The 10,793-nt window shown below is 49.1% G+C and overlaps 1 protein-coding gene across 2 annotated transcripts in view; it reads right to left on the bottom strand.

The window, feature by feature from the left end:
• Positions 1–1,836: 1,836 nt before the first annotated feature.
• Positions 1,837–10,793, bottom strand: part of CABP1 (calcium binding protein 1) — a 55,130-nt gene continuing 46,173 nt past the window's right edge. For both annotated transcript variants that reach the window (XM_063086700.1, XM_063086699.1), the window contains 5 exons: positions 8,319–8,349; positions 7,891–8,034; positions 6,756–6,865; positions 6,382–6,529; positions 1,837–2,300 (listed from right to left, as the gene is read on the bottom strand). In XM_063086700.1, the coding sequence (XP_062942770.1) occupies positions 2,275–2,300; positions 6,382–6,529; positions 6,756–6,865; positions 7,891–8,034; positions 8,319–8,349 (459 nt within the window). In that variant the 3' untranslated portion in view covers positions 1,837–2,274. The remainder of the gene's footprint in view (positions 2,301–6,381; positions 6,530–6,755; positions 6,866–7,890; positions 8,035–8,318; positions 8,350–10,793) is intronic.

Here is a 10,793-nt window from a genome sequence, read left to right as displayed (position 1 = left end):
TAGGCTCTGAGTAATCTTTTGTGTCTCTGTCACTCTGCAAGAGGTGACACCATGTCTATGATTTTAGGAAGCCACATACTGGGACAGAGGTGTTCTAGTTTACCCCTAACTCCACCCTCTCCCTGCGGTGTTCTGAGGGGCTCACTGTGCCAGCTGACAGAGATGTCACAGAAGCCCTCTTTCTGCAAATTGCCCTCCAAGGCCATTGCATTTCTGAAACAGTATAGACTTGTAGTCTCTGGGTAGATCTAAGCTGGTATGGGGCAGGAGGGCTGCAGGCCTGACTAGCAAGGCACAGAGCCAAGGGCTTAATTTCAGAATTGGGTTATTAGAGTGATTTTGGAACTCCCAGCCCCATTGACCTCAGGAACATGGGGACTATCCAGGCCTCTGGCTGGGCTCACATCTTACATTCCCTGCTAGGTCTGAGAACAAGGATCCTCCCTCTGCTGCAGCACAAGATGCAGAGGGAGCTCCACCCACCTCCCATCTCCAGTGTTTAGTCCCATAGCTTCTTCCAGCTGCCTAGAAGCACACATGTCTGGGATTCACAGCAGTGTATTCAGACTGTGGTCCGTGGACTGGCAGCATCAGCATCCTGCGGGAACTCGTTAGAGATGCAAATTTATGGAACCCACCCCAAACACAGAATCAGAATACTGGGGCAGGGCTCTTATCTGTGGCTTCACAGATCCTCCAGGTGATTCTTACACAGGTTAAAGTTTGAGATCCAATGACCTGGAGTGCACTCGCCACCCTGTACATCTGCCCAAGTATGCTCCAAAAGTATGGGCAACTTCTACCCACAAACTTCTCCTTTGGGCTCCTTCCGCACTCCACTTATAGAAATTAATTATAATGATTACAACGGATCCATTCAATATTGCCACATTGCACAATTCCACTGTAGTCTGAACAGCAGCCCCTAGAAGCGTGCAATGCAATGCCCTGAGAGCACTTACTGAGCACTGACCTCATCCTTTTTTTTTTTTTTTTTTTTTTTTTTAAAGATGACCGGTAAGGGGATCTTAACCCTTGACTTGGTGTTGTCAGCACCACGCTCAGCCAGTGAGCGAACCGGCCATCCGTATATGGGATCCGAACCCGGGGCCTTGGTGTTATCAGCACCGCACTCTCCCGAGTGAGCCACGGGCCGGCCCAACTGACCTCATCCTTTACTATCCCTGTATTACATGTGAGAAAACAGAAATTTAGAGAGAGATAGGACTGGCCCAAAGTCACACAGCAGGCAAATCCAGGGCCTATCCACTATATATCTGCTTTCCACTCAACAGAGAGGATGGCAGCTATTTCTACATCTGTCTCTTCACACACACTGGGATTTCTTCCAGGGCAAAACCCTTGTTATCACCTCCTATGGAGAGCCTTCCCTGACCTCCCGAGTAGGGCAGGTGTCCTTATTATACCCTGCCGAAGATACCTATATTTCTTCTTAATAGAAGTATCACACAATTTGCAATCATACATGGATGTGTTTATGTCATGTCTGTCTCCCTGCCCAGTATAAAAGCTCCAGGAAGACAGAAAGTGGTGCAGATCTTGCTAGAAGCTTACTCAATAGCCATCCTCTTCTTACAGAACCTGATTTTGTTGGGGCAGCTGCATATCCAGTTATAACTACATTCCTCAGTCTCCCTTTCAGTTAGAGGTACCAGATTCTGGCGTATGGAATGAGAGTGGAAGTCACTGGGTATACAGTAGGTACTCAATAAATGCATGTTGAATGCAGGAATGTTCTATCAGTTTTGGGTGTGCAGTTGATGCTCAGGAAATCTGTGTCACCTAACCAGGCAAAGAAGCAAAGCCCTCCATGGCTGTCTTTCTCTTGGAAATGTTTTTATTGGTTCTGAGATAATAGGGCTGAGGCGAGCTGGGATGGGCACAGAGGTAAGGAGGGTGGCGAGAGTCTGTGCCCCGGGGCGGACATGCTGTGTAGGGTCTGCTGGCGGGCTCCCTGGCCCACCCAGCCAGCAGCGACTGGGTACATGGCACTTGGTGCCTGGCATGACCTCTGCCATCTTGGCACTGTGGCCTCCTTGTTGGCGGGCGCCCCCTTTTCCAGTTGCAGGAGTTGTGAGTCTTTCACAGTGCGGAAGGGTGGGGGGTCCAGGGCAGGCACCTCCCTGGGTGCAAGCAGGCCCCATCCGCCAGTACATCCTGGGCTCTCGGCGGCTACGGCAAGGTGAGGCGAGCTCTGGCTCCTCTTCTCCCTGTCTGTGGGAGCTTGGCAGTCCTGGAGGGGTCTTCACCGCCTCAGCGGGACATCATCCGGACAAACTCTGGGAGGTTACAGGAGCAAATGGGGAGAAAGTGGTATCAGGACCCAGCCCAGGCTGCTGACTCCATGCTCCCCTCCACATTGCCACTGCCCAACTCTGTGCTGGTCCCCCACATCCATTCTGTCCCCTCTGATCCATCTTGTATGCAGCAGCTAGCAAGAACTTTCTAATCAGCATATCTGATCCCTGCTTAAACCTATGGCTCCCCACAGATAATGTCCAATGTCCTGACGCATGGCCTCAGGGCCCCACCCATCTCCACCACATCTCTCACATTCAACCCCAATCTCTGTGCTACAACTACACAGACCCCATTTTTAGTACCTCAGGTGCAGCTGGCTCTCTTTCCCTCTCACCTCTTGGCTTTCCTGCAACCTCAACCTGTCCCTCTTCCCTTTTTTTTTTTTGTAGACTTTATTTTTTAGAGCAGTTTTAGGTTCACAGCAAAACTGAGTGGAAAGTACAAAGATTTCTCCTATAGCCCCCACACAGACACAGCCCCCTCCATGAACATCCCCGACCAAAGCAGTACATTTGTTATAGTCAATAAATCTACACTGACACATCACTATCACCCAAAGTCCATAGTTTACATTAGGGTTTACTCTTGGTGTTATACATTCTATGGATTGAGACAAGTATCCACTATTACCATATCATAAGAAATAGTTTCACTGTCCTAAAAATCCTCTGTGCTCTGCTTGTTCATACCTCCCTCCCCCCAACCCCTGGCAGCCATTGATCATTTTACTACCTCGATAGTTTCACCTTTTCCAGAATGTCATATAGTTGGAATGACACAGTATGTAGCCTTACAGGTTGGCTTCTTTTACTTAGTAATATGCATTTAAGTTTCCTCCATGTCTCTTTATGGCTTGACAGCTCATTTCTTTTTATCCCTGAATAATATTCCATTGTCTGGATGTACCACAGTTGATGTATCCATTCAGCTATTGAAGGACACCTTGGTTGTTTCCAAGTTTTGACAATTTTGCATAAAGCTGCTATAAACATCTGTGTCCAGGTTTCTGTGTGGACATAAGTTTTCAACTCATTTGGGTAAATACCTGTCCCTTCTTTTTCAACTGGTGCCTCCTACTTATCTTCCAGGACTCTGCTTATTTATAACCTCCTCCAAGAAGTCTTCCCTAATCCCTGCCCCCAGCTTGGCACAGATGCCTCCTTTATACTCCATAGTCCTCTGTACTTACCCCAACCAGCAGGGACTACACTGTTTCTCTGTTTTCCTTGCTAATCTTTTGTTTGTTTTCTGTTTTGTTTAGGGTTTTGGTGGGGGGTGGCAGCTAGCCAGTAGGGGGATATGAACCCCTGTCCTTGGTGTTATAACCAACGGAGCTAACTGGCCACCTTGCTGGTCTTGGGCTCCTCAAGGCAGGGATCAGGTCTCAGCACATAGCAGGTGTACAATACATCTTGGTAGAATGAATGGGGCATACTGGACTTTCGGGGAAGGGCTGTCATCTGTAGTGAGTACTACCTGGACACAGGTCAAACTGAGATTTTCAGATCTGGTGGTGGCAAAGCCTTCTCTCCATCTATTCACACTCTTCTCCCTTGAAGACCAACTACTCCCCAGAGAAAAGCTGCAAACATTTGTGTTCTGTATACACTCACAGTCTGGCACATGTTTATCTTGTCTTTCTGCTCAGAATGCAAGTTCCTGGAGTGCAGAGCCAATATTTTATTTCTTTTCCCCTGTATCCCATAACATAATAGTGTCATGCACAGGATTACATAGTAGTTACAATTCCAGGCCTGGGTTTGTACCCAGCTCTGCCTCTTAATAGTTAGGCAATCTTGAGCAATTTATATTATTTCTCAGAGCCTCAATTTCCTCATCTGTAAACTGAGGTAATAATAGTGCCATCCATAGAGTCATTGTGAGAATTAAATGAGATAATATACGTAAAGCTACTTAGCACAATGATTGGTACATAATAAGTATACAATAAATGATAACTATTATGATTATTATTGATTCCTTAAAAAAAACCTCTTACTGAACATTAGCTATGTGCCAGGTACTTAGTTATATAGGAAATGCAGAGATTAAAAAAACAAAAACAGGTTTCCTCTTCTCTCAAAGTTCAGAGTCAAGTGGGAAAACAACTATAACCAGCAGTTAGGGGACAGGGTAAAGAATGGGGTGAGCTCGAAGTGCTGTGAAAGCCCAGAAAAAGGGAAGCTCAGTCTCAGGAACCAGGGAAGAAGTACTGGAGGAAGTAATCCCACCGCTGGGCCATGAAGGATCAACAGAATTTAGCTCAAGTGAAGAAAAGAATAAAAGGCATCTTGGCAAAAAGAACAGCAAATTCGGGGGAGGGAGGGTGGTTTTGGTGATGGGGAACAATAATCAGCCACAATGTATATCGACAAAATAAAATTAAAAAAAAAAAGAAAAAGAACAGCAAATTCAAAAGACAGTCCAGCAGGTTCATGGATCACAAATATTTTGGTGGAGTGTGAGTGAAGGTATGGTAGGATCTGTGGCTGGAAAGGCAAGCCGAGCTCAGATGGTCTTAGGGGGCCTGAGTGTTGGGTTGAGGAATGTGGTGTCTTCAGAAGATACCTATTGTGGTGCTCGCTTCGGCAGCACATATACTAAAATTAGAAGATACCTATTGTGGATGGATGCATGAGGGGTTGGACAGACAGATGGATAGAGATGGACGGGGGCAGATGGACACAGGGATGGATGAATGGATGAGTAGATGGTGTAGTGGATTGAATTGTGTTCCCCCAAAACTCACTGAAGCTTGAATTGTGTCCCCCAAGTTTTATGTATTAGAAACTTGGTCTCCAGGGCCGGCCCGTGGCTCACTCAGGAGAGTGCGGTGCTGACAACACCAAGGCCACGAGTCCGGATCCCTATATAGGGATGGCTGGTTAGCTCACTTGGGAGAGTGTGATGCTGACCACACGAAGTCAAGGGTTAAGATCCCCTTACCGGTCATCTTTAAAAAAAAAAAAAGAAAGAAACTTGGTCCCCACTGTGACTGCTAAGAGGGTGGGAAATCATATTAGGGTAATTGAAAGGTGGAGCCTTGAAGAGGTGATTGGATTGTAGGACCATGCAGTAGTGAATGGATTAAAAATGGTGGTGAGGGGTGTGATTCTGAGGGCATTAAAAGAAGAGGAGAGGGCCGGCCCGTGGCTCACTCGGTAGAGTGCGGTGCTGATAACACCAAGGCCCCGGGTTCGGATCCCATATACGGATGGCCGGTTCGCTCACTGGCTGAGTGTGGTGCTGACAACACCAAGTCAAGGGTTAAGATCCCCTTACCGGTCATCTTTTAAAAAAAAAAAAAAAAAAGAAGAGGAGAGTCTGTCTTTCTCTCTCTCTGCTCTCTCTGCTTCCACCATCTTGCAATGTGAGACCCCTGGGTCACTGTCACCACTATCAGATGGATTTTGGACTTCCCAGTCTCAGAAACTGTAAGCAAATAAATTTTGTTTCCTTTATAAAATATCCAGTTCTGTGTATTTTGTTATAAGCAACAGAAATGGACTAATACAGATGGGGAAATGACTGAACAGACAGATGGATAGATCAATGGAAATATGGGTAGAAGTACAGGCAGATGGATAGAGATATATGAATGGAGGCATAGAAGTGTGAATGGATGGAGAGATGTGCACGAGTAAACGAATACTTAGATGAATACATGGGTAAATGAATGTATAGAAGGATGAATTGATGCATGAACTGATAGATAAGTGCATGGATACATGGTTGTATGAATGATTTAGAGCTGAATGAATGGATAAATAGGCATCTGGACAGACAAAGAGATGAACAGATGAAAAGATAGAGAGACAGATATGGAAAGATGGACAGATGGATGGATAGGTGGATAGATGGAGAGATGCATGGATAGTTAGATGGGTGTAGAGATGGGGGGTGCATTACAGGGATGCATGGATAGAGGGATGGGAGGATGGAAGGGTAGGGGATGGAAAGTTAGGGTGGATTGATGGTTACATGAAGGACACACAGTTGAAGGCCTCCACGGATGGCCACTGCTGGCTTGCTTCTCTCCCACTTTCAAGCCCCACCTACCTTCAAAGTCCACTCGTCCATCCCCATTGAGGTCCACATCTCGGATAATTTCCTCTATGTCTCGATGTCCCACCTGATGACCCAGGAGCTTCCTCATGGCTTCTCTCAACTCACTGGTGCTTATCTCCCCATCACCATTTGTGTCAAACTAGAGAGTACAGGAAGGAAGGAGAGAGCTACAACACAGAGGCTAGTAGCAGCAGGTCCCAAGGTTGAGCTCCTTCTCCAGAGTCATTGTCCCCCTTCCCCAGGGACCCTTCTCTGTCCAAGCTCTCTCTCCTGGTCTGGGACTCAGGGCTCAGGCTTCGGGCAGCCATCCTGGGATTGGGATTCTAACAGCCTACCCACCCCGCCCATCACTGCCCATTACTCACCTCTCGGAAAGCGTCTCGCAGTTCCTTGACTCCAATCATATCTGCTGTCTCCGCCAGGAGTTTAGGCCCCATTAGCTCCACGAAGTCATCAAAATCCACATGGCCACCCACTGGAGAAAGAGGAAAGGGCTAGGTCACCTTTGATTCACCCATTCCCCATTTCCAACTAGGCAACCAATGGAACTGTCAACCCCTCCTTGATCTGCTCATCACCAGGTCCAGGGTAAAACCAAAGGGCAAATGAGGACAGAGAGGTGACCATAGACAGGTGACTTGTCAAAGAATGGCTCAGGGGAGTGGCCAGGTGTTGACTAAGAGAAGAGGACAGGAAGTGGTTTGAAGTAGATATGGATGGGAGAAAGAAACATTGGGTCACAGAGACAGACAAAGAATTTCAGAGATAGACAGAGACACACACACAGAAAGGCAGAGAAACAGAAGGTATGGGTACCTGGCCCACACCTCCCCAGCCTTCCCCCTTGCTGTGCAAATAAAAGCTCAACTCACAAGTGGCTCTTGCAGCAAGCAGAAGAGCTGAACTGGCACTCACACACCTGCTCACAACAGCTTTCAGTGACTGACAGGAGTTGGTGGATAAATACCCAGCAGGAGAGGTGGGGCTGGGGGATAACTTTGAGGTGGGCATTCTATACCAACTCCTTGAGTTCCCCAGCATGAAAGACTATAGTCACCCACAGTGGTAGCTGGCTTGAGAGTCTACCTTGTGTGGGCTCCTCCCCTGTCTCACTTCCCTATTCTCTACCAATGCTTTCCTTCACCTGCCAGATAAACCACTTGCTCTCACATCCTTGTCTCAGGCTTGCTTAGGGGAGAACCCAAACTAAGACAGAGAGAAACACAATAATAACAGCACGTCTCTGTTCAATTCTTACTATGAGCCAGGTATTGGGCTATTTTACATATATTCCCTAATTTATTTCCCATGCTGTACTCCCCCTATTACCACCCTCATTTTACAAGTGAGGAAACTGAGGCTCAGAGAGGGTGAGTAGTTTGCCCCAGGTCACAGAGCTGGGAAGAGGTGGACACAGGCCTGTGTCCTAGGCCTGTCTGGCTGCAGAGGACTGCAAGGGCAAGGACCAGAGGGCAGGAGGCACCTAGTGGAGGGACTCACGGTTCATGTTGATCTGCTGGGACAGCTCAATGAGCTCCATCTCGGTGGGCATGTAGCCCATGGTGCGCATGCAGTTGCCCAGGTCCCGGCAGTTGATGTAGCCGTCCTTGTCCTTGTCAAATTCTCTGAAGGCCTCTCGGAGCTCTAGGGAAACAAACAAAGGCTGATGTGGAAGCGGGTAGAACCCGCAGAACCTCTGGGGGCACAGGCAGCCCAAGACCCACAAGTTTGGAGAGAGGGATCCAGGAGCTTCCCAGGACCCTGGGGCATTTCTGTTGCTCCCTGCTCATTCCTCTAATGGCTGGCTCACAGAGACGCCCTGCTCTGTGCCAGACCCTGTTCCCAGGAGGCCTCTCATCCCACGAGCCTCCCTCCCTGCACCTTCTAGGAGCACTGAGCACCTCCTTCCCTTAAGCTGACAGTTTTACCTTCAATCTCCTCTGGTCGCAGTGATCTGTCCTGAAACAAAAGAACACGTCCCATTAACAGTGACAAGGGACCTAGAAGTCACAAAGTGCCCAATCTGGGGGCCATCCAAGTAGCAGCAGGCACTGGGTGGGAAGTTATAGTGACACAGCAGAGGTGTGTCTGTATCACGTCCTTGAGGGGAAAAAGTGCAGCCCCACTTCTCCTGTAGACATGGAAGCTCTTGGGCCCTCGACAGGAGATGCCCAAGGATGCAGCAGTCCCACCCAGCCTGGGCACAGAACCTCTGTGCCCCCTTCCATTTATTCCAGCCACAGGTATGGGTTGGGGAACAGAGTTGGTCTGGAGGCAAAAACCTGTAAATAAAACAGGGTCAGGGGAGGTCACAAAAGAGAGAAGAGCGTGCCACCCAGTGAAAGGAGGAAGAGCAGGGGAGCAGAGGACTACAAGGCAATGGGCGAAGAGGGGCTGGAGGGGCAAGAAAACTGGAAATAGGCAGGCAGCTCGAGAGGGAGGAAGCAGAAGAGGAGGAGCCAGGAGAGGTGGAGGCAGAACTGGGGCTGTGCCCTGCTTCCTGGGCACAGTTGACTCCCATCCCTACACCTTGCTCTGTCACAGGACACAGCATAGGACCCTGGTGGCTGCCAGTGTCTCTGGCCACTACCAAGGTCCAAAGCACATGACTCCAGCCTCAAGCAGTGTCCAGGTCTCCTTGGGGAGTCAAGGAAACCCTGAGTCTGGGCATCAGAACAGATGGCAGAGAAGTCTCCAGAGAGCAGACCCAGAGGCAGCATGGGCCAGGCTCAGGTTGGTGAGGTGCCAGTGGCCCCAGGCCTGCCCAGAAGGCAGATAGACTGGCACAAAATGGATACAGCTGCTCAGCTGGGCCTGGTTTGTAAACTGGTCCAAAACTGGTCCACAGGGCCCATCTGCCCAAGTGCTACAGCTCTCTGCCTTTGGTCAGAAGAACATGAGGCAGGTGTGCCCGCCCTGAGGAGGCTCACACCTATCCTGAACACAGACACGCAGGCATGCCACAGTGAGTGTGAGGCATCTCAGCTGTGCACACAGGCTGTTCCAGCCAACAGGGCCAGGGTGGGTAGAGACAGTGGCTGCCCACGCCCTCCACACTGGCCCCAGGGCAAGAGACACTGGCACCGGAAAATCTGGATATCATCTAGAAAGGAAAGGAACAGCAGTTCCTTGGGACAACCAGGTGCATAGGACCCAGAGCTCACAGGTGGCTATCTGTGGCAGGACAGTGTTGACAGTGTGTGTGAGCTTGGAATGAATAGGCTACAAGCTCACAGGTCATCAAGGCGGCATTTCTAGCTAAGTGTAGGAATCACCTGAAGGGATGCATGTTTCTGGGAGATGTCTGCGTGGACTTTCACTTAAAAAGCTTGTCATGGTGCATGGTGCAAGGGTATGTCCACTCCTATTCCTGGCCATACCCACATGTTCCTAGATGTTCTGGTGTGACCAAAAAGGACATTTTTTGCAATGTGTTATACCACAAGTAACTGAAAGTGAGTGAGTAAGCGGGGTATACGCATGTACACATACGTGCAGAGTATACCCACTAGGACCAGCTACTTAGATATCACAAGCCCTTTTCTTTTCTTTTTTTTTTTTTCATGACCGGTACTCAGCCAGTGAGTGCACCAGCCATTCCTATATAGGATCCGAACCCGCGGCGGGAGCGTTGCTGCGCTCCCAGTGCCGCACTCTCCTGAGTGCGCCACGGGCTTGGCCCTCACAAGCCCTTTTCCACCCATCAGGCTTCAAGTGGCCTGCCACTTCTCCAGAGCCCAGTCCTGCAGGACTGGGGAGGAATGGGTGCCTCAGACCCCACTGCAGCCCCTTCCACACTTTTGGAAACCCAGAACCCAGGGATCAGCCAAGCCAGGTCCCCCTTCACAGTGTGCCTGCGGCAGGACCTGGTCTGCTGAGCCCTAGTGGCTGGTCCTTGGATTACACTCCCCCATGTGGAGCAGTGGGTGTATGTGCACTGTGCTCTGGGGGTGAAGCCAGGGATACCCACTGATGTAGCAGGGAAACTGTGCAGCACAGCTCAGGCGGTCAGTTGGGAACGGAGTGCATGCACACTTCTTTCTCCCCAATTTATGTGGTTGGCCCTACTGTCAGACAGACCTGTGTACAAAGCCCAGATCTGCTACTTCCTAGTTATGGGACCTTGCGCAGGTCACTTCTGCTCTCTAAGCCATAGTTTCCTTATGTATAAAATGTGTCAATACAGGTACACACCTCACAAGGCCTTTGTGAGCATTCTGTGAGACAAGCTATGTAAAGTGTTTAGCATGTGGCGTTCAATAAATGGAACCTACTGTTAAACAAGCAAAATTTGGTCCTGAGGATGTGACAAACTGTAACCTGACTTCATATGTAAACTAACTGAAAGCCTAACTTAGGAGTACACTCTTGTAGCACATAACTGAGTCTCAGTCAATTTCAGT

Source organism: Cynocephalus volans, chromosome 2 (assembly GCF_027409185.1).
Source record: "Cynocephalus volans isolate mCynVol1 chromosome 2, mCynVol1.pri, whole genome shotgun sequence".
NCBI lineage: Eukaryota > Metazoa > Chordata > Mammalia > Dermoptera > Cynocephalidae > Cynocephalus > Cynocephalus volans.
Note: the sequence above shows the minus strand (reverse complement) of the source record. Positions and strands in the feature narration are given on the sequence as shown.